This window comes from Rhipicephalus sanguineus, chromosome 6, assembly GCF_013339695.2.
Source record: "Rhipicephalus sanguineus isolate Rsan-2018 chromosome 6, BIME_Rsan_1.4, whole genome shotgun sequence".
NCBI lineage: Eukaryota > Metazoa > Arthropoda > Arachnida > Ixodida > Ixodidae > Rhipicephalus > Rhipicephalus sanguineus.
In genome coordinates this window covers 139,299,459-139,321,735 of record NC_051181.1, presented here as the reverse complement: position 1 = coordinate 139,321,735, position 22,277 = coordinate 139,299,459, and the positions used below count along the sequence as shown (strand labels likewise).

General features: G+C 44.2%; 1 protein-coding gene across 1 annotated transcript; it reads left to right on the top strand.

The window, feature by feature from the left end:
* The first annotated feature begins 10 nt into the window (after positions 1-10).
* On the top strand, positions 11-22,151 carry LOC119396550 (muskelin). Its single transcript, XM_037663807.1, has 21 exons — positions 11-108; positions 443-512; positions 1,452-1,594; positions 1,690-1,778; positions 3,031-3,140; positions 3,831-3,968; positions 5,036-5,090; positions 6,535-6,609; positions 7,093-7,155; positions 7,554-7,666; positions 10,001-10,114; positions 10,969-11,126; positions 11,906-12,065; positions 12,904-13,024; positions 14,831-14,978; positions 15,042-15,150; positions 15,989-16,066; positions 17,089-17,253; positions 18,116-18,194; positions 20,253-20,426; positions 21,084-22,151. The coding sequence occupies exons 1-20, from the start codon at positions 32-34 to the stop codon at positions 20,372-20,374; spliced, it is 2,187 nt and encodes a 728-aa protein (XP_037519735.1). The 5' UTR covers positions 11-31; the 3' UTR covers positions 20,375-20,426; positions 21,084-22,151.
* Positions 22,152-22,277: the final 126 nt, after the last annotated feature.

Below are 22,277 nucleotides of genomic sequence, written 5' to 3'. Positions count from 1 at the left end.
GACCAGTCATTGTTTACCGTCACCTCCAAAAATGGCGTCCGCGGGTTGCAAAAAACTCAAGTATAGTATTCACAAATGCTCAAGTTACACGGGATCTTATTTACCAGAGTGAGTGCGCCTTTCTCGGTACTCCGGTAACCTTCAGCGGCGTCGTAAAGGCAATGACGCTTGATTCGCAGTGTTGACATTCGTGTAGCCGTTCATTCAAACTTGGCTGGCGTCGCTCATTCACTGCAGGACCGAAGCCACCGTTTACAAGCAAGCACTACCATCTACATTTTATCTCACTTTTGCTTGTAACTAACGTGCGTTTGCCACTAACTTATCTCTAGAGCACGCCATACAGTGTTACCGTGGCAACCGGTGCATTAATCAGCTGTGCGTTTGCCGTTGTGTTCAACCGTCTCACCTTCACTTCGTGTTTCCTTTGACGCTTCTTTAGAAACATACTCGTGGACAAACCAGGTGACCAGTATTCAAGATGGTCTTCCGATTCCAATTACCCACCCCAGGTCAGTGAAATGATTATTCCAAATCGCGCGCTCTTTTCAGTTTCACTACGTCGAGCAGCGTGCGTCGAAGTTTCCAGCGCAAGATGTGACCCTGAGACGCTCACGTACTTTCGTTCTTAAGCGCGCACTTTCGCTATAGGCAGACCTGAACGTGCTTCTCTATTCATGTGCCCTACAGTTGTACTCGTTACCAAGCAGACAAAACTGTACGTTTCATTTAATTAATAATGAATTCCGCGTTCCTTACGATGTGTCAGAACAACACGTTTGTTGTTTCGAGGTCACCCGCGAAGTGCACGTTGTGCATTAGAGAACCGCCGTCGTATAACCAAACTTGTTTTGCTAAAGCTTTTAAGCGTGGTAAAACAAGACATTTATTTCGCTGCAACAAGTATCATTGCCATGCAGGGATGCGTACATTGCTCGAAAAACTAGAAAATATTAAGCTGTATCCAGAACGGTGTAGCCTTGTTAACGTAAAACTTTAGTCATGCATTGAAGACAACACTGAATCTTTGACCCCAATTTGAACAAACCCAAAAAAGGGGCTGTTACATATAGCCTTCATGCATTTTTTCTCATGGTTATGTGTTCATGCCAAACACTAATATAATGAATGAAGTTTCATGGTAGCTCGCCTAGTGTTTCATTCTTCTAGTGATTCCGTGCCAGTGATAATGGGCAGATCATCAGTACACTCATTTTTTTATAGAAAATGATGCATGGGGTGTCATTTCAACAATTCTTTTCAAAAGGGCCATGAAAACACTCACCAACAAACTGATGTGCTAGCTTTGTGAAGCTGCTAGACTTCATTTGTGTGGCTTTTCTAAAATTTGTAGTAGTCTTGGATCATACGGCTATTTCTGCCGGAGTTCTGGATGCCATCCTTGCAAAGTATCGCACTCTCGTTTATGTCTGCGCGATATTTTTTCACAGTTTCTGGTCCTGAAGCTGGAACGGCCTGCGATAGTTCAGACAATAACATTTGGCAAGTACGAGAAAACCCACGTGTGCAACATGAAGAAGTTCAAAATCTATGGCGGCCTGACTGACGAGCACATGCTGGAGCTTCTTGACAGGTTTGGACCCTCTGCATCATGTCGTGCATTGATGTGTGTCTTTTGCAGCATTTCTACATCTGTCTTGCACGCTCTCACTTTTTCTCACTTGCTAGTGGGCTCAAGAATGATCACCTGACGGAAACATTCACTCTGAAGCACTCCATCAATGGCAACCAGTTCCCTTCGCGTTACATCAAAATCGGTAATGAGAATATTTTTTTCTCCTAGTTCTTTTTTATTTTCAGAAGTCACGCAAGGTTAGGATAGGACATACCTGATGATTTTAGGCTGTTGTGTACTCGAAAAAAGTCAAATAATTCTGCACGGTGCTAGCGCATTGAAATTAGCTTATCAGAATTAGGTGTTACTACGTTGCATTAGCTAATTGCTAGCACTGTATAAGTGGAAAGGTTTCTTGCATTCTATTATCACCAGTAATGCGCACTTGCACCGTGCCTCTTGAGGCAAAAGTCCAACTCTCGTTAGCTTCCCCTGTTTGTAGGATTTTTGAAGCTTGACATAACAGAAAATGGATTGTTGCAAGATGTAATGAACTGCTGAAGCTGCCAAGAGGGTCTATTTAGATTTTAATTTTATGTTGTGGAAAGATGACTGCAAATGAAATGATCTCAGGGCTGTTGACTGTAAAATGGACAATTGGCCTTCCCATGTGTTGTGTTGTTAAAAGCTGCATTATGTGACTCATTTGATGGTAGGCTCATACCTTATCACAGAGTTGCAAAATTGCTCAATCTTTACAGGTTCATGCTCCATATTGGATGTGTTTTGGTTTCAGCTCTCACCACCTTCCTGTGACAACTTATACTTGCTGGCCATGCTTTAGCTTTTTTTTTTAATTCTCTACAAGATCAATTTTGACCTAGTCAGCGGATCACAGTAGGCCACAAAACAGAGCAAATCTAATTAATATTTCTTGGACACAAAATGTTATAATGTCGGAACAGCGTATAAATAGCCACAGGAGTGCTTGTTCGAATGCTGTATTTTAGCTTTTATTAAACGTTGCTTTGTGGTATGCAATGTAATAACAGAAGCTTGCTACCATTTGAATACTAGGATATGAACACCACTTTGTAGTAATGCTGAAGGTGGCTGTTCAACATACAAAAGGTATTCAATTCGCATCTAGCACTGTGAAGTTCATATGTAGCTCAGTCCCATAAATTACTGCTTATGTTATGTGTTATGCCGTTAGATCTTCATCTTTTGCTCCTATTTGGCTTGGATGGACTTGATGTAGCTGTAAGTTCAGCACTACTGTCTCCTTTTGGTCTGCTGTGTGGTGTTTGTCCTGCTGGTTCAAGTTTCTCAACAGATAAACTTAGTTCCTCTTGTAACAACTAGTGGTGAATTATCGTACATTGATGTCAGAAGCAAGCTTTATGTCCTAACAGCTGATAAGGAGCAAATCGCATAAAATGAAAATGTTTCAGTGCCCATCCAGTCTTGGGGTCCCAGTTTCAACTTCAGCATATGGCATGTTGAGCTGCAAGGAAACGAAGACAGGGACCTGGTGATGTCTTCCCTACGATGGTTCAGCACGGTAAGTTTCATACTTGCTATTTCAGTACATGCTAACACCACATTGGACAGGACTTGCTAGTGAAAGATGGAAGTGTAGTCCAGTTCAGTCCAATGCTCAGGCAAACACACCAAACAGTATGCAGAAGCATTTGGGAGAAGAAAGAAAGGAATGAATGAAATTGACAGCTGACTTTCAGAATGTTGTAAGTCGGCGTTTAATTTTTCGAGTGCAATGTCCCAAAACTGCATGGTTTGTTATGAGGAATGCCATATTGAAGGGTTTTAGATTAAGTTCACTCATTTTGAGTTGCTTAGCATATTCCTGAATCAAAGTACATGGCCTTCTTGCATTTCATCCTCATCATTACATGGTCGCCATTGAACTGGGAGCCGAGCCTATGACCTTGTGATCAGTAAAATGCAGGGACAAGCTTAGTTTGTATGTATTCGTTCGTGACTTTTCTAGTGCAGCTAGACGATGCAAGAAAGGAGACAGGAGAAGGTACCTTTGTCCTTTCTTTCATCACCTTGTTTGCGCTGAATAAGTTGTTATAGTAGCGTTGCCTTTGGCATTTCAGTGAACTAAGCAGTGGCAGTGATGAAAAGTACACCAGTCTCGTAAAGTCAAGCTTGTCTTCGCTGTACTATGTAACAGAACACACATCTTTGCAAGGTTTGTGGCTTATGTTGGCCGCACATGTTGTTTCAGTACCGAGAGAAAGAGGCCATCCGCCTGTGCCTCAAGCACTTCCGGCAGAAGAACTACTCAGAGGCCTTTGAGTCCCTGCAGAAGAGGACGAAGGTGCAGCTGGAGGACGCTCTGCTGACCAAGTTGCATAATCTCTTGGTATGCTTGGTCCACACGGTGGAAATACATTGCTTGCACTGCTATCAGCACCATGGAGAAAGTTTCACTCTTCCCCGACGGCTCTCCGCAATTTCGAATTCGCCAACCACTCGCGCCATGTCAGTGTGGCAGTGTATGCTTGCCGGCGCGTCTCATTTCACTGCTGCTAGCGATTGTTTCTGGGAGTTGGTATAGATTGAACCCCATAGAGTTCCGAACAGTCAGTGTCGCACGGTAACATGAATAACAGGCTGAAACTGCACCTGGAAGGGAAACTTGAGCTTAAATAGTGCGCATATAGGCACTGGTTTTGAAAATAGGCATTCATAGGCATTTATAGGCACTATAAAAACACTATAAAAGCCCTCCGTAGCCTCTAATTTATGCTCGTATGTCAAAGTGGCCCGATAAGAGCGTAAGGATCAAAATAGGCATTTGCCTAAAATCCAGTCTGTAGTGATCACTTGTCCCGCGTTGAGGGCTCTTGTCCCGATTCCCGCAAGAGATACGAAAATACTCAGAAATGTCCCACATTTCATACTTTATTATTGTTCGGCACCGCTTTGACCTCAGCTGCACATGGCCACCCTGTTTGAAGATGTTTTAGCTGCAAGCATTCCAAGCTTATATGACTTCAGTAAAAAGTGGTGTCGAGTACTTCCCAGGTTCTGAATCAAGAACCTGTGGAAACTAAGCCACGGCTGTTTTGTGAGTGACAGTTTTTTTAGTTGCCAAATTTTACGTTGATATTAATGATCGTGTTTTATGCTGGAGCATATAACAGTCATGTATAAAATAATTTTGTTTAGACAGATATTTATTGACAACCCCTTTTCCTGCTTGTCGGAAAGTGGTCACCCTAGCGCACATAGCTCCACCCACGTGTGCCAGCTTCGGCCCACTATAGACACAGCTTTCAGCACCCAAAAACAGAAAGGCCACTGTCCACAAAGAATCATGTGGAATAAAAGGGTTTAATGTGATTAGCGAGTCATGTGATTAATGTTGCTGACTACCAAGGCAAATGTTTGGATGCTATTTCACTTCCTGATGTCTAATGGTTGCAGGTACAGAAAGGTGACTTTGCTGCCTGTGAACAGCTGTTAGAAAAGGCAGCAAACGGTAAGCAAAGCGCATCACAAGCCGTGTGTGTTTGGTTTACCTCTCTGTCAAAGTGAAAATCTTTTGCTGGCAGCTACATCCAATCAAGCAGGTTGCCCTGTACCATGTCTTCCACAGGAACATTGAATTTCCTAACATATACATTGCACGATTGATATGCTAATTTATGCTTCCCAACATATCTGTCGATCCCTCAGCTAACTCCCCATCCATGACGTAGATGGTTATTATTGGTGAATAAGCTACCAATGAACGGTAAAGGCTGGCAGAAGTGTGAGCAGTTACTGAAAGGTTGTCCAGCTTGATTTCACTAGATGAGACAGAACAGAGCTCTTCAATCATACCAGTTGCGAAACTGCATTCCTTAACCCAAGCATGCCCATGATCGATGTTGCAGAGGCTAGCAGACTGATGCACCACATGAAAGCTACAACAGAAAACACGCCACATCACTGCAGTCTACGCTGTCATTGCACATGTTACCACGACAAGAATGAGGCGAAGTACTTTTAAATAAGGTTGAAGAGCTCTTAAGGCTGCGATATCATCTGCAAAAAGTAAACCGTGAAGGTGAACGAACTCCTCGGTTCATCAAACGTGTGGGCTTCTCCAACGCAAATTGCGACAAAAATGCCATTTATTAGTTTCTTTTTTCTGCTACAGGTGATACCACAAGCTACATACCTCCGCAGCTTCGGCCAGTGGTGTATTCAAATTCTGATACATGAAACTTGTGGGGAGTTTCACAACTTGTATGATTGAATAACTCTTGAGAGACAAAGTATCTTGGAAGTACTGTGCGATTTAGGAAATCCCAAATTCCTACCTGTGTGGCTAGGCTATCCAAGCCAAAGTAGCTGTGTGTGAGGCACACATACTTCTCATGATCATTTTAGTGATGAAAATGTGCAGTTTATTTATGCAATGTTTGTTGTATGAGTGTAACACAGGTCTAGAGTAAATTAAGCCTGTAATAGGGGATGTGGGGGTTTGCAGACGGGGTTGGGGGGGGGGGATAATTGCTCCTCATGTAACCGATGCCTCTGAGTGCTGTGATTGATTTGTCAAGTGGCTGACTTGCACTTTTTATGAATTGCAACTTGTCAACCTAATCTGGTCTTGTGAAATGCATGATGCTTCAATCTAACCTGCTCTAACCAATGCGACAACATTAGGCAATGTACACGTGGTGTTGTTGTGGCCCTAATGTACGCAACATTATTAGAAGACATCTCTGCCTTTCTGTCAACTGATGATCAATTTTTCATTCAAAATGTAAGTGTTTCTTTGGCATGCTGTTATGGTTTCCCGCCATACCAGCTTGCCCAGCTGCCACCCATTATTATGTGTTTGCATCTGTCAGGTCATGTGCAGCTATTGCATAAGTGCTTTTGACAACTTGTGGCTTGTGCATGGCGTCCTGAACTTATCGTTCCTATTTCAGAGGGAGTCTTCAACGAATACTTGAAGAATGAGGAGTACAGGCCCAGGTGGACACCAATCCTTTGTACCGACAAACGTATGTCTGCATACGTGACTTTTTAAGTGTAGAGTATTCAAAGGTCAGCCTTGAACTGTGTGTGTGTGTTGCCATATGAGAAACAGGTGCAACATTGCGAGAAAGAACTGTGTAGAGTCTTCGCATTTTCATTGTGGTGGCCTTGTTAGCTACATGTGTTACTTAACATATACTCATGACCTTTAGTGGAGAAAGAAAGCACTTTGACTTGAATCGTTTCGTCAAAGAAACTTGGCTTGTCTTGGTTGAAGATGAGCCACAAAGGTGCTTGTGTTTCAAATACGTAAGGTGACAAACGCTATTTTAATACTGTCTATTAGGGGACAGAACTGGCAGTAGTATTTAGTATGTCAGCAGTAATGGTGCTGCCGTTGCACATTTAGCTTTGACACGAAGCACGGAAATTGAGCCTATTTTGCAAATGTGATGTAATCAACCTTGTATTTAGTCTGCAAACATATGCTGTTGGTTTTGTGGCTTCAGCGGAGGGCAAGAATCGTCCCGGAATGCGTGGTGGACACCAGATGTGCATCGATGTGCAGACAGGTAAGGCAACACCAGCATTCTTTCTTCTTATAAATCTCTTATTTATGCACTTCACGGCATCTTTCGTCATAAAAGTTGCAGCACATGTGTGTGTCAATAATTTTTATTGTTTAGTACTTCAGTATATTGTGTGCTACTTCGCGTGTTTGTTCGTGCACAAAAGACTGTTTTGGGAACTCGTGGTTAAGCTCTGTTTCAACGTCATGTTAGTGGCCTAGTTCTAGCCATGAGTGGCACGAAGGTTACTTAGGATGCTCTATAAGTTTTATCATGCTTCTACTTTTGCTAAGTGCTATGCTTCTACATGTGACAAGCAGGAGGTAGACTTTGCAGGTGTGAACGAGCCCAAGGTTAAAAAACATTGGCCAACTGTTCCTTTCTTTTTTGCCCCTCTGCAGAAACATTGTACCTGTTTGGCGGGTGGGACGGCGTACAGGACCTTGCGGACCTGTGGTCATACCAGACATCGACGGGTGTGTGGACGTGCTTGTCTAGGGACACCGAGGCAGAGGTCGGTGCTAGTCACGTGCCACTCGAACGTGTATTCCACTCTAGTAGTTTGCTGAGAGAGCAACAAGAGAGGAAGAAGAAATCGCCTGAGCTAGCAAACTTATTGTGCTCATTTATAACCCACTTTGTTAGTTCACAGGACTACTGCATGAGCAGCGAAAGATAACGCCTGTAGCAAGTGGTGATTCACAATCACAGGCTGATAGCTGCCTTCTGTTACCATTGCCTGCTGATCTACAAAGTGGCCCACTTATGAAATGATTTAAGGAATGCATGAATATAAAATGCGCGCTAATTTCACCCTATAGTATGTATCAAGTATGGAAGTTTGGTTGGCAGTGCTGATGCCTTTCTGCACCCTTCTGCAGCATAGTAGCATTCTGAAATGCAGTAGGGTATGCATTTGGGCTGGTTGGTTCATGATTACCAGTAAGAAAACAGCGCTAAAAAGACGTGATGAAGAAAAGACACAGACCACGGCACTGTAGCTTATGTCCTTTCTTCGTCCCGTTTTTTTAGCGCAGTTTTCCTGCTGGTAAGCATTCTGAAGCATCACAGGCATGGGCGTGCTTCATTTCCACCATCACCTGCAACTTAAAGGGGCCCTGCAACACTTTTTGAGCGGGGTCAAAAAGCGCTGCCAATCGGTAGTCGAGGCTCCTGAGAACACGCGAGCCAAATATTATAGCGGAGTGAGCGGCCTGGAATTTACAATAAATTCTCAAAGTCAGCTGAAAATCGCTCCCTTTTCTCTCGACAAATGATGTATTAGTCCGCAATATATGACGCGATTGTCGGCAGTTCCACCATTGGCTGATGTTATAATCACGATAACACCCTCATTATTACCTTAGTTGTTAATTTTGAGTTCAATAAGTAGATAATATGTATGTTTATATTGTGTTATGCCGTTAAAACACCGAACAAACATTAATATTAGCACTTCCGGTCTCACCGACAGCTCGTCTGCTCGTAGTTGCGTGGTTGCGTTTTCTTCACCATGCGCAGTGCCGAAATCGTGAATATTTCTGTGCTTTTGACCATCGCTGGTTGCCGTTGAGAGTGGCAGCCGTTGGAGTGTTGCCTCGTCAGCTGGAAACTGCATCGTCGGCACGTTCTCACGACCGACCGAGGCAGCGGTGCAGCATTTCTCCGATAACAATGCTGGCGCCGGCTAGCTTAGGATACCTGTGTTCGCTGTATGGCGAGAGTCCCGTTCGCTGTCTGTTCAGTATGTCATCGAGCCGTACGGTTCCCGAGAAACCACGACACAGCAACCAAGCAGACTCGCATTCTCACGGTAGCGCAGACAGCCGGGGGATGGGTCCACGCCGGCCCGATGCCCCACGATCCTTTCTTCTAGTCTTTAGTTCTTTGTTGTCAGCCCGCACTCGCTGTGCGCCCGCATTCGAAGAGCAAACAGCATCGAAGTACCGCCACTGGGAGAAGGGTGCACGCAGCTTTGCCGTGTTGAATACGATTCAAGCGCGAGCAGTGCGACGAGGCGGTGTATCGGAGTGTGGGTCGAAACCCATCTCAGCTGTCATTCGTTCCAAACGCGCACGCAAGTTTGCGTCCATGGTTGGCAGAGCGATGAAAACACTACGGCAGTTCGAGGTGCACACCCAACATTACCAAACCGACTCGCAGTTTTCAAGCACGCGCGATACATGGTGCCATGGGCTCCACCGCTTGACGACGACCGCGCGAGCCGACCAGAAGTGGCGCCACAGATCACGTGGTTGCGCCGAGACTCCAGAGGGAAAAAAAATGAAGAAAAAGAAATGCCGCCGGCGCTGACGTCGCCTCCTCGCACCTCCGCCCTCCCTCCCTTCAAGCCGCACGCAGCTTTCCGCGCGCTCGCTGCGTTGAGTTGAGGGAGAAAGCTGCGGAACGTGATCTCTATAATTTGGTAACGCCACTTAGACTTGACGGATTCGAAAAATTTTTGCGGCATATGACTCGTGAAGAGTCATATGTCAATAATGAGACTATTCCAATATAACTAAGAAAGGTGTTGCAGGGCCCCTTTAAGGGCCAGTAAAATAGTGGGATTTTTTTTTCTAAAAAGAGACAAGGCGTGCAAACACGGACAGAAGAAAGAGATCAGGACACCACAAACGCCGCCGGCGTTTGTGGTGTCCTGATCTCTTTCTTCTGTCCGTGTTTGCACGCCCTGTCTCTTTTTAGAATGAATACGTACCAACTAGCTCAGCTCTCTGTTATTCTAAGGGATTTTTTTGTGCATCAAAGCTGAGCAGCCCGTTGATGCGAAGTATGCGTTTCACACCAACCAGATTTCACCCGTTCCTAAAACCCTGCGGTCGCATTGCAGGGTGGCCCCAGCGCACGTTCCTGCCACAAGATGTGCCTGGACCCTGAGCGTAAGAAGATCTTCACGCTGGGCCGCTACCTCGACTCCTCTGCGAGAAGCACCGACTGCCTCAAGGTGGGGTGAAATGTTATTAAAAAATTACCCTTTCTATGCGTTCATATCTTTTCGATTCTTTCGCCCTGAGAGGGAGAGAGGAAAGGGATAAAAGGTTGGAGCCATTCCGCTCTGTCAAGGTGGGTGACCAGCGGAGCTGACGGGTGCACTCGTGTCTTTACTCTTCTTAAGTGCGCTGCTCCTTGGACATTCGTTCTCACATTGTGCGGTCGGCCCATACTTGCTACGCACGACCGCGCCCATGTGGTGCCTAAGCTCGTGTAAGGTGGCGAAACACGTACAGAAGATGTACCGCTCCATTACAGCTTTCTGTACCTCACGTGGTGTTGCACTGCTTCTGTGATTGGCTCACCTGTATTTTATTGACAGTGTCACTTGATGACATCATCGTGTGATGTCATAATTACATCATTAATATTGGTGACCTGTGACATCATGACGACGTCATTATGTGACACCATCGCTAGCTCGGATGATGTCACATGCATTTTCAATTCGGGGATGGATGTTGATGGACGCCGCAAAATCTGGCAGGTGTGCCATTTACAGCTCTGCTGTAAAAAGAACCTTAGTTTGTATCTGTCTAGGCAGGCCACTTTGCATGGGTTTACACACGATTACCATGTTTTTATCAGCCTTAGGAGAGAAGTCAGTGTTTTTAACACTTGATAATGAGCTGGACTTTCCCATTCTAATTTGTTCATGCCACTGTACATGTTGAGCATCGTGCAAACTGTGCAGGATATTCTGCATAATGGAGAGCATGCACAGCCTGCAAACTAAAGCATGCCGTGCAAGCTGTTCAACTTGTGTTGCCATGTGCTTCTTTAAGAGTGAAGATGCTTCCATTACAGAGTGACTTCTATGTGTATGACATCGAGAGGAACAAGTGGACCCTCATCACGGATGACACTGCAGCTATGGGTGGCCCCAAGCTTATCTTTGACCACCAGATGTGTATGGATGTGGAGAGGAACACCATCTATGTCTTTGGGGGCAAGATCCTCACAAGGTGAGTTAAAAAAAGTTATGCAGGTCCCACGAACAATAGGAAATGATGAAGGTAAAAATTGTTCAAAATGTAAACAGTCATTTCAGTGGAAGGCAAATGTTTTTATGTTAGGGATTACACAGCTACTGCACGATGTCACTTGCATGCTATATCGAAGTCATGCATGTAATTACGTTGCTTACGAGAAGGAAATATTGCCATGCACCTGTTTTAATGTGAAGCTGCAAGCAAAACCAGGGGTTTGTTGGAGAGAAAGCTTCTTAGTTGACAAAATTCGTCCTGGTTTGGGATCCAAACTTGGGGCCAACGCTTCTTCGAGGCACTCACTCTACCATCTAAGCTGATTAGGAGGCTAGCAGATCACAGCACAGGGGCAAATTGAATAGCAACTACTAGGTGGATGGTGGATGACAAATTTGGCTCTTCATTAACCATTCTTTATATTCTTCACAGCCACATCGCCAGAGAGTTATTGTATTACCCAAAGAGATGCTGTTAATAATATGACACCTGGCTTCTTAGCTGCCGCCTTCATGCATGCCCTGAAGGTTAAAATCTACTCTTATTTTGTTTTTCAAGTGGTCTGAAGAACCTGCCAATGTAAACCAGGTTGGGTATCTGCCAGGTTTAGACACATGGTCCAGTGTACTAAATCACCCCATAAATGAAGGTCTTGTAATTATGGTCAGTTAAGAGTCGCTGTACAAGCTGTTGACTCGTTATGGTGGACGGATAGTGCGTCAAGTGTGGGGTCTAACACATCTTGCCTTCGCTTGCAGTTCTCTTCCTGTGGAGGACAGAGCACTCGAGACTGCATTCAGTGGACTGTTCACGTACCACGTGCCAACTAACACGTGGCACAAGCTTCGCGATGATTCATCCAGCAATGGGCATCAAGACGTTCGAGCGAGAATAGGACACTCCATGCTGTTTCATGAGGTACGGCGCGCTGAGCTTGGAGAATGCTGCGGGGGACATGCGCTGTCGTTGTTTCTTTTGGGATTATAATAATCGAGCCATTGTCTTCTGTGTGATAAGGTGAAACTTGTAAGGCTCAGTAATGTAACATTACCTGTGACATACGGAGCAAATCAGTGCCTGTCATCTTGCTGGAAGTACAGTGGCATTTCTAAGAGATTAAAAATTCTTAAACATGGGGTGTCGCTAGAGCAAACGTTTTGACAAGCGGTCTTGTCTTCAAGGCTGAAACATGAGGAAATGATGAAAGTAGAGATTCTTCAAAATGTAAACGCTCATATTAATGGGAGGCATATGTTTTGATGTTATTTAATTACATAGATACTGTGTGACGTTACTTACATGCTGTAGACAGGAGTGCTTGTCAATACGTAGGCTCCGGCGACACCCCGTGTTCAAGAATTTTTCATTTCTTCAAGCCTCCACCTTCCCCTGAACTTCAACAGTGCTAAGAGTAACACGAAGTTTATATATCAGAATAATCAGACGGGATTGAGTAATAACCTAATGAATAGGTAACACTATGTTTCATGATTGCTGAAAAGCATAAGGGCATTAGAGCCTGCCTAACGATTCTTTTATTGTGAATTAGTTATGACTATGTAATGTTCAAAACCAACAGTCTTGGTTTCGTTTGCATGTTTTGCCTTGTGATCAGCTGGATTGAGCCAAGAGTCAGTGTTCGGTGTTTATGTTGAAAGAAGAGGTGTTACTGTTTGTCTGGGTAGGCACACTGTAGCTTCAAACTTGTTGTGCCTGTCGGCATTATCCCTTCTTACGTGCATTCGGTCTCCACCAGAAATCTCGCCTGCTGTACATTTTTGCTGGGCAGCGCTCCAAGGAATACTTGACGGACTTCTTCACGTACAATGTGGATACAGACCAGATGAACATCCTCTGCGATGGCCAGAAAGTGGAAGGTGAAAACTGCAATCTTATTTTTATAGCCTTGTAATTCATTGAAACACTACTGGCAAAACAAGCCACTATAACAAGCCAGCAGGCCACTTAGAAACTGCTTTACTGATTGGTCATTGCCTTGCAATGCTGCTACATTTATTCACACTTGTGCTTTTACGTAGACCAAAATCTGGAAGTGTCCTTTCACCTGTATTATCGTGTGTGTTTTATGAATATTGAATTAAAAACGTTAATTTGAAGGCCTAATGAGACATTGCTGTAACAAGGTATAGCTGTGGTTGTAGTGCTTTGTTTTGTTGCCAACATTTTTACTCTTCTGTTGTAGCAGAGTTCAATTTTAACTGCGAAACTGCATTGAATTCCAGCAACACAAAAACTCGGTATGTTCTTCCTTTAAAGGTTCTTTAAAGGGGCACTAAAGTGAAACAATGAATCGGTTTAAATTGATAAATTGTACTCTGAGAACTCTAATGTAGTTAGTTTCACCATCATAGGTTTAATAATGGACGAGAAAATCAAGGTCAAAGTTTCATTCTTAACCCTTTGCGGTCCAAAACCTTTACCCACTTTCCGGCTCTAGCGGTCCGAAACTATTTCGCCAGTTTCTGGCGCCGCGAATAAAAACACAAGCTGTGGAAGAGAAACGCACAGGATATTTATTTTTGCTCCTGCATTCTGCAGGCAACTCTTTTAGTGATATTTGGGCAACGTATGATACCGCTCAAAGCATTCCCCTGTGTGCAGGCCAGGGTTATTACTGCAGGTTTCCACCGCCGCCGTCGTCGTCTTCGTCACTCACTTCTGTCGAATCACTGTCATCACTGTCTGGTGGAGGCACGTAATTCTCTTCCTCACTAAAGTCATCCTCGCTTTCGCTAAAAGCACCGCCGTAAAACGCACGCGGTGAAAACGTGGCCATGCTTCTCAGCGAACCGCGCGCGCGAGTGGGTACGCTCTAGGCCCCGTGCTGATCATAGTGCTGCACCCTAGTGTCAAAAAAGTAAAACCTCAACAAACAAAGCTCACTTATTCCTCAAGAGATGGCCCTTCATGTATACAAAAAATGCGCGCGACTCGCGGTGAGAAAACAGCAAAATTTAAACCACGAACACCCTTGTCGGGCGGGGCCCGACAGCGGACCGCTACGGCCGTGTTGCGTTGTCGGGCGCTGCCCGACAACGGACCGCAAAGGGTTAAATTTCGTGCCGAAATGGCTGCACAACACGTCGTGGATTCCAAGCCGTACTTTTTGTATTTTGGCGACATTGGCGCAACGAAATTTCCTGAAACTTGGGTATGTTAAGTCTATGGCTCCCTCAAATGACAATGTATTTCATTTTTATTGATTGGGAGCTGCGTAGGGCCTAGTAGGTGCCATCAGAATCTATGACGTCACGATGTTTGGTGCGGTAATTGCAAGGTGGTGTCGCTACCAGCATTTTCTTCTTGCGTGTTTTGTTTCTTACCATGCACGTTCTCATGGCGAGCATGGCGATTTTGTAATTGCGAAAGAGTAATTTACTAATATGAGAAAAATCGTTTTTGTCTTTAGTGTCCCTTTAAAGCTCACTGAAAAGATTCACAAGCAGCTGAGGAGTGCCGGAAATTTGCTTGTGTTGTAAATTGATTATGAAGTGATTTGTACAGCATTTGTCCGTTACATATTTAACATTGCAATGTAGAGCCGTATGTTCACATATCGGTAATGCACAGGTGGCACATCAGAGAACTCGGTAAAGAGCTCACACATATGCGTACACGCAAGTGATTAAATATTGATCATGGTTGTTTCGTCTCGTGCATAGTGCCGGCGGCGGGATTCACGCAGCGGGCGACCATTGACCCCGAGCTGAACGAGATTCACGTACTGTCGGGGTCAAACAAGGACAAGGAAAAGCGGGAAGACAACGTCAAGAACTCCTTCTGGATCTACGACATCAACCAAAACAAATGGTAGGTGGTCCTGCACAAATGATCGAGCCAAATGTGTCACTCACGAGTCCTTTCTTTCTTCAGGTCGTGCATCTACCACAGCGACTACGGTCAGCAGGCAACATCGAAGCAGAGCATGCAGGAACCCTGTCCTCGGTTTGCTCATCAACTTGTCTACGATCACGTCAAAAAGGTTGGTTCTTCCAGGAACCCCTTTCTCTCCCCTCCACAGCGTGAGCATTATCCTATTGCACGCATTCGTTACTCAACTCCAGCAATTTCTACAACTGTCACTTCTTTACTTACTGCAACATTTCTTTCATATGAGTTCGTTAGTTGCAAACCTTATCTTTTCTCATTGACCATTTAGGGGCTTTCCAGGTGTACTTTGTGCTTTATGTGTTTTCTTCGTTTGATGTGCCATTGTAAACACAAACGTTTTTGATTAGATATGCTACCCTCTGCCACATCAACTATGTTTGCTGCAACAAGCAATTAAAAAAGGAAAAGTGACCTCTCATACACATAGCAACGCCCTCCGCAGCAATGGCTTGTACAGTGTGATTGCTTCTTTCCACATCAGTTTCTTTACCATTACGATAGGAGTGCACATTCATTAACAAAAATAAGTTGATGTTTGCAAACACATTAAAGTTCCTATGTCAGCCCTGATGGTGCTGACAACAGGGCTTTGTTTCCCTTTTAGGGGCCTTAAAGAGTGTTTAAAAAAATCCTGTCTCTACATAAGAGGGTTTCCTGGCCTTCACTCTTAGTGAGTGTCATCTCTGTACACACGAGAAATACGTGCTAGGGATTCTTCATTATTTGTAAGCGTGAACTGTCCATGAATGGCCCAAGACATTGTGCACACCAACATCCATCGGCATAAAGCAGCATCTAGAGTTGTTCTGGTCACTCTAGGTCAACAAATAAAAGCGACCCAGTGTGGCTACGACTTTGTATATGTGGTTAATTAACCCTTTCTTTCATCAGTCATTGAATCAGTGTATTGTTTCTACCTCCATTTGCAGGTCCACTACCTCTTTGGTGGAAATCCGGGTCGGCCAAACTCTCCAAAAGTCAGGCTAGACGACTTTTGGTCACTGCAGGTGACTATTCGTTCTCCTAAGTAGTAGAGCAGCTTATCTACACAGCCAGCTGTAAAATTACTTTCATTTGCATTGGGAGAGTGTAGCTGTGACAATTGATTTGTGGCTGGCTTTAACCCCTTCAGCGGCAGTGTGTACAATTGTACACATTAACTTCAGAGGCACGTCATGCACCCAGTGTTTCTTCAAACGGCTTGAAACGCAGTGTGCGCATTTGTGCAGGTTTCCTGAGTGGATAATTAGCGGTCATTTAACTTTATTGTGCTGCATATTGCTGCAGAGGATCACTGTGCTGGAGACACTACCATGTTCGACGATCGTTCGATGTGCGTGTTCCAGGACCAACATCAAGAGTATTTTTTTTCTTTGCTCGAAACGAGTACAACCAAAAAACAACCTGTGCAGGCATTTTGGACCTAGTATTTGATTCTTTTTATGCAAGGATTGAAGCTGACTCATTGCAGAATAATTAGATATTTAATTACATGCTAATTAACATTAACTATTAAAAATCACACAAAACAGCACATTCCTCCATTTTCTTTCTTGGAATGTACTACTGAATGCCTTGGAATCATGCCATGAGAATGTGACGCATTTGCAGACAGTGCATCATAATTTGCGCCTGAAGGGGTTAATGGCAAACATAGTAATATTGTCTTGCATCCGTATCCCTGGAAAATTGCGAGACTGGAGAGGAATTAAAACATTTTATTGACAGCGTCAGGTGACTGTAGTGAAAAATGTGCTTTCTGCAAGTATTGTCTGGTGGAAAGTAAGGAAAACGTTACTTAGCGTAAAGATGTTTAAGATAAGTTGCAACATTGAGGCTTGTCAGTGTTGCTTTACAGACAGCTCATTTTGGGAAAAGCGCAAGAAAAGTGACAAAATGCAAAGAGAATGGATGAAGTCTGTGGGCTTTTGCCGACTTGAACAACACTTACACAATCTTCTAAACCTCTGCATTGTCTTGCATTCGCCATTACAAGAGTCTGCAGTGTTAACAGCTTTGCTTGCTGCAGCTGTGTCGGCCATCCAAGGAGCAGCTGCTGAGGCGATGCAGACAATTGGTGAGGCAGCACTGCTTTCGCGAGATCACCTTCGAGGATCCCCTGGCAGCACTTCGGTACCTCCAGACGGAGCTGGCTGACACGGTGGACCACTCCAACATCGAGGAGGAGAGACAGGTGGGCACGTCCGTTGTATACTTGGATTCCTCTGCTTGTAATTGCAAATCCTAGTCTCACTTATTTTCTGACCATTTGAAAAATGTGCCACAGACATCGGTTGTCAGCCTCTAAGTTGGCGTGCTATGAAGCAAACATCTAGTACACAGACAGATATGAAATAAAGTTTATGTGGGGGGTGGGGAGGTGGGTGGGGGAGGGAGGGAGAGAATGTCAGCAGCCTCTGTAAATCAGTTTTTAGCATCATTTCCGTAATGCAGATGTAAAATAAGCAGGTGCCCAGCAATGGGAAGTCGTGTTTTCTTTTCTTCTTTTTTTTTTCATAAAATACGAGAAACCGCGAACCACAGAACAACAGGACAGACGGACTAAGCACTGTCCATCTCTGTCCTGTTGCCCTGCTGTGGTTTGTGCTGTTTCTCGTTTTTTTATGGGCACTCTAATGCAGTTCATTTCCCAGTTTCAATATTCTTAAAAATTCTTAGTTCCTTGGGTTTGTTTTCTGCTGGCTTCACATTTGCTGAAGCTGTGGGATCGGTAAAGCTGAAAATTATAACAACCAGTATTGCAATCTTTAGATTTCGAGAGCATTATAATACAGCAGAATGGAAACGGGTCACTGCCGTGGCTGCATTACAGCACTGTGCGGGCTTGGACAGGCACACTGTGCATGGGTGTTAGCTTGGTCGCATTCGTTGCATTTTTCACTGTGCCTGGTCTGTGATGTGTGCTTGCACATGCTCACTGTTTCATGCTTTCTGCTGTTCACTCGGCTTTCGTATGGAGTGAACTTATTTGTCTTGCCCGTTCCACTGTGGAATGTGTTCCATTTGGTTTTTTTCCTTTTTTTCTTTTATTCCAGTTCCAGTTGCAAGCGTCTAGTCTCTTCAAGCACCCCGACACCGATCGTGATGAGATGACGACGGCAGCACCTTTGGGAGGTATGGTCTTTCCACATCGGGTGTGTAACAGTCTGTATAGACTAGTATTCTTGCTTCTAATGGATTGCTTCAGCATGGTATGTCCGTGCTTTTTTTTCTATAACAGGATGCTAAGTCTTCAGCCATTTCTCTGATGATCAGTATGACAGCTAACATTATGTCTTCATTCTTTAAATTCACACAGTAAGGTTGGTTGCTCGGTTTCATTTAACGCTTCACATTTGTTTGCCTCTAACATACTTGTTAATTTGAGCGCATTGTGTTGTGTGCACATGAATGCTGTCATGTCAGCCTTGCCGAATATTATTGAGCAGCGTGAATGATCTTCATGGTAATGTTCTTAACACTGCATAGTTTAGGCATGACTTCTACATATTTTGCAACTCTCGCTCACTGGTACTACAGTAGACTCTCAGTAAACGGAAATCTCTTAAACGGAACTGCTGCTTAAATGGAACAAGTGCTTCTGACAAAATTGGTTTCGTACTTGTATTCTGCACCCTTGTTCATCTCTCAGTAAATGTAACTCCTGTTAAATGGAACATATCTTCCTGGTCCCTTCAGGTTCCGTTTAATGAGAGTCTACTGTATATTGTTCTCACTGACTAGAGTATAACGTCCGTTTATCTCATTTTCTTACTTCCTTTGGCAAATTGAAAATGACATCACCGTTATTCTGGCGTGCAGCTACGCCTTCTTTGCTCCCACGACCCTCTTCACATCCATCCACCTCCATCTCTGGTATGTCGGAGATGCGTGAATGATGCATAAGGGTGGTAATCCGGGCTAGTTGGCTGTTCATGATTGTAAAAAAACAGCGCAACAACAACAGACGAACATGAAAGAACAGTGCTTGTATGTCTCTTTGTGTTCGTCCATTGTTTTTGCGCCGTTTTTTTTTTTTTTTTTTTACAATCGTGAATAATGCAAAAAAAGTAGGGGTGTGCGAATATTCGAAATTTCGAATATTTTTCGAATAGTGTTTGCTATTCGATTCGATTCGCACTGAAATTTTACTATTCGAACTATTCGAACTTCCCAAAGACAAATGCAGTCAACGTCCGGTTGAAAGTGACCCCTTCAGATTTTCAATATGCTTCACCTCATTACACTCTCGTATTGCGGAAAAGCTGCCTTTCAAGCTCCGTTACGGTCGAACTGAGGCAAGAGACAGTCAACGTCTGATTGGAAGTGGTCCCTAGATTTTCAATATGCTTCACCTCCTCACACCCCCGTATTGCGGCAAAGCTGCCTTTCAAGGTCCGTTATGGTTGAACTTAGCCAAGAGACAGTCAACGTCCGTTTGGAAGTGGTCCCTAGATTTTCAATATGCTTCACCTCATCACAACCCCGTATTGCGGCAAAGCTGCCTTTCAAGCTCCGCTACGGTCACAAATGTATTAACTCAAGAAAACGCTGGTTCCAATATGGAGATGAAAGATGTGGCAGAGTTGGGGGCTCAATTAATGCTGTTTTGGACCTGAAATTTGGGCAGGAAGTCCGAAAAATCGGAAGCCGAAGCTTTTTAGCATCCAAAATTTCAGATGTTCTTATATATCGACGTCTACGAGGCAGATTTGGAACACCGGACTTGAAGGGAGCACACCCTTGTCTGCCACATCAGTTGGCCTTCCACAGAAGTTGAAAGAGAAGGAGAGGCTGAGGAATGGCATCTCTGCCTATCACGTGTAAAGTGTTGTCGGCAACACTTTGGTTGCACCAAATCATGTACATAAATACAATTCGGCCTCTACATTGCCTCACTCTTGATAAGAAAGACAACTATGAAATATGACCCCACCAGCGCTTCATCAACCTAGCGAAAAGAAACACTTTCATGTTGCTATCTCACAAGAACATACTTAGGGATTCTCTGCAACATCTTCTGTAATTTCACTTCGAATTATTCGAAAAATGTTTGAGAAATATTCGAAAATTATTCGAAATTATTCGATTCGATTCGCACTCAATCTTTATTATTCGAATTCGCTTCGCACCCAAAATTTTGCTATTCGCACAGCTCTAAAAAAAAGTAAAGCCTTGCCTCTGTCGTTTCAGACGTAGGTGACCCCGACTACAAGTTTCACCTGCGCACAAGTCTCTTCGACACCATCGTGGAGTTCTTCCCCGAGTCCATGACGCAACCAAAGGGAAACTTGGTCGACCTGGTGCTTCTATGAGGCCTCCTGCGAATGACCGGATGACCGGCAGTCCGGCTGCCAAGTGGTCATGGTAAGTTTGCATGTATGGCTGACTGCCATATTTCCTTGGAAGAGATCCTGAAGAGAAAATGATTTCACTTGTATTAGTGAATTACCCTTCGATAATAAGTTGCTTGGTAAGACAGAAAACGCAGCAAAAAAAAAAACACGGGTGGCAAGAAACCTTGAGCTTCTCGTCAGTGCTGTGATGGATTCTGATTGTGCCTACTGGGGCCAGCATAATTTTTCATCGGTAAAAATGAACTTCATCATGTTCTAAGGGAGCAAAAGATAAGTTTATCTGCTGACCACTAAGAATGTTCTTTAGACACTTTGCACGTGTCACTGATCTCTGAATGGTGGTTATTCATAGAGGCTGCCGTTCCCCTTACAAAAATATATTTAGTCAGTCTATAGATTGTCTAAAAACGGGTTTAGACAGTCTTTAGACTGTAGAAACAGATTTGTGTAAGGGTCAAGCAGCACCACGTCATTGTGGCTCGTTGAGAAGCCTCAATTTCTGTGGCATTTATTATTGACGATCGCATCTACCATACGCCCAGTTTTTACGTACTTGTATCAAACCAAAGCAGCATTTCTTGAAGTTTCTATACTGCATTGCATGATTTTGAATATGGTGCTGTCAGTGATGAACTAAGGCAGAGCTGGTGGCCCTGCTTTTTTTCAGGTCAGAAAAGCTGCGGTGTGCGGTGCCGACAAAACAAGCTGTGGTGTGTGCGAATGCTAGTCCCGTGTTTCCGCCCGTTGTGCAAGCTGTGCCGAAGGAGGACTGGCCCGTCGAGGCCCGCTCCTGTGAGAAACGCACTTTATGCGGTGTGCAGTGCCTCCTGTGGACTTCTCTTCTGGCAGGGTGCATGCGCGTGTCAAAGTCTGTGCTTGTTCAGAGTCTCTTTCTTTTATTTTTCGCGTAGTGGTTCGTTTGCCTCGTTTTGTGTTTTGCGTTTTAGGATCCCAAAGACATTTTCTTCTAGTGTTTCGTAGAAAGGGCGGTTTTTAACTTTGCTTTTTAACCGTTGCGCATAACCTTAGCCGAAAATTTTAGCCATGCGGAAGAAGCTAGAGGGTCGCTTTGCGTTGTGCTTAGTTGAGCAAGTTGGTGAACTTTATTGAGAGGAAGTGTCGAAAGTTGTAAATACGTCTGCGTCTTACACACCCTCAATCATTGTGGCCGAGGCGATTACAAGTAACTTAAGTAAGCACACAAGCAAGTAGCGGCAGTCGACACTAAGATTGTCACTTAAATTCATTCTCCTTCGTACCTACATAGCCGACAATTCCAGCCTGCATTTTTAAATCGTCGTTTGTTTACAAACTTAATTTAATGTCTGTGGTAGTTTGCCGGAAGGCAATGCATAGGCTAAATGAGCAAGAGCTTACAGTGAAAGCATTGTGAAGTTGGTGCAGAAAGTGAGAAGGTCGCGCATGCACACATCTGTACATTGAATTAAAGCCTTTTACCTGTACTTAAATAAGTGTTCTTCAGAGTCGAAAGCTAATCCTTAAAGTACAATGGTTGCATATTCGCTGCAGCCAATGGCTACTGTACTGAGTTGGCCTGAGCAATATTTGAGCGCTGCAGAATCGAAGGAGCCGGTCATCAACTCGAGGTGCGGCGCTCACGTGTGTTGCATGTGTACAGCCCCATTGTGTCCTCACAATCTGCCTATCATAATGCTGCCCTGTTGCGGCAAGTTGTTTTTTTCTGAGCCAAAATAAAAGTCACTATATCTTGCCACCCTTGTCATGTCACTGGACCGCCTTCTGTTGAAGCTTTCACTTTTGAAACACGTCGTAGTGTCTAGACAATCTGTTGCCATTAGATGCAAGTAACATAGAGGAAACTCGAAGAGGTGAATTGCTG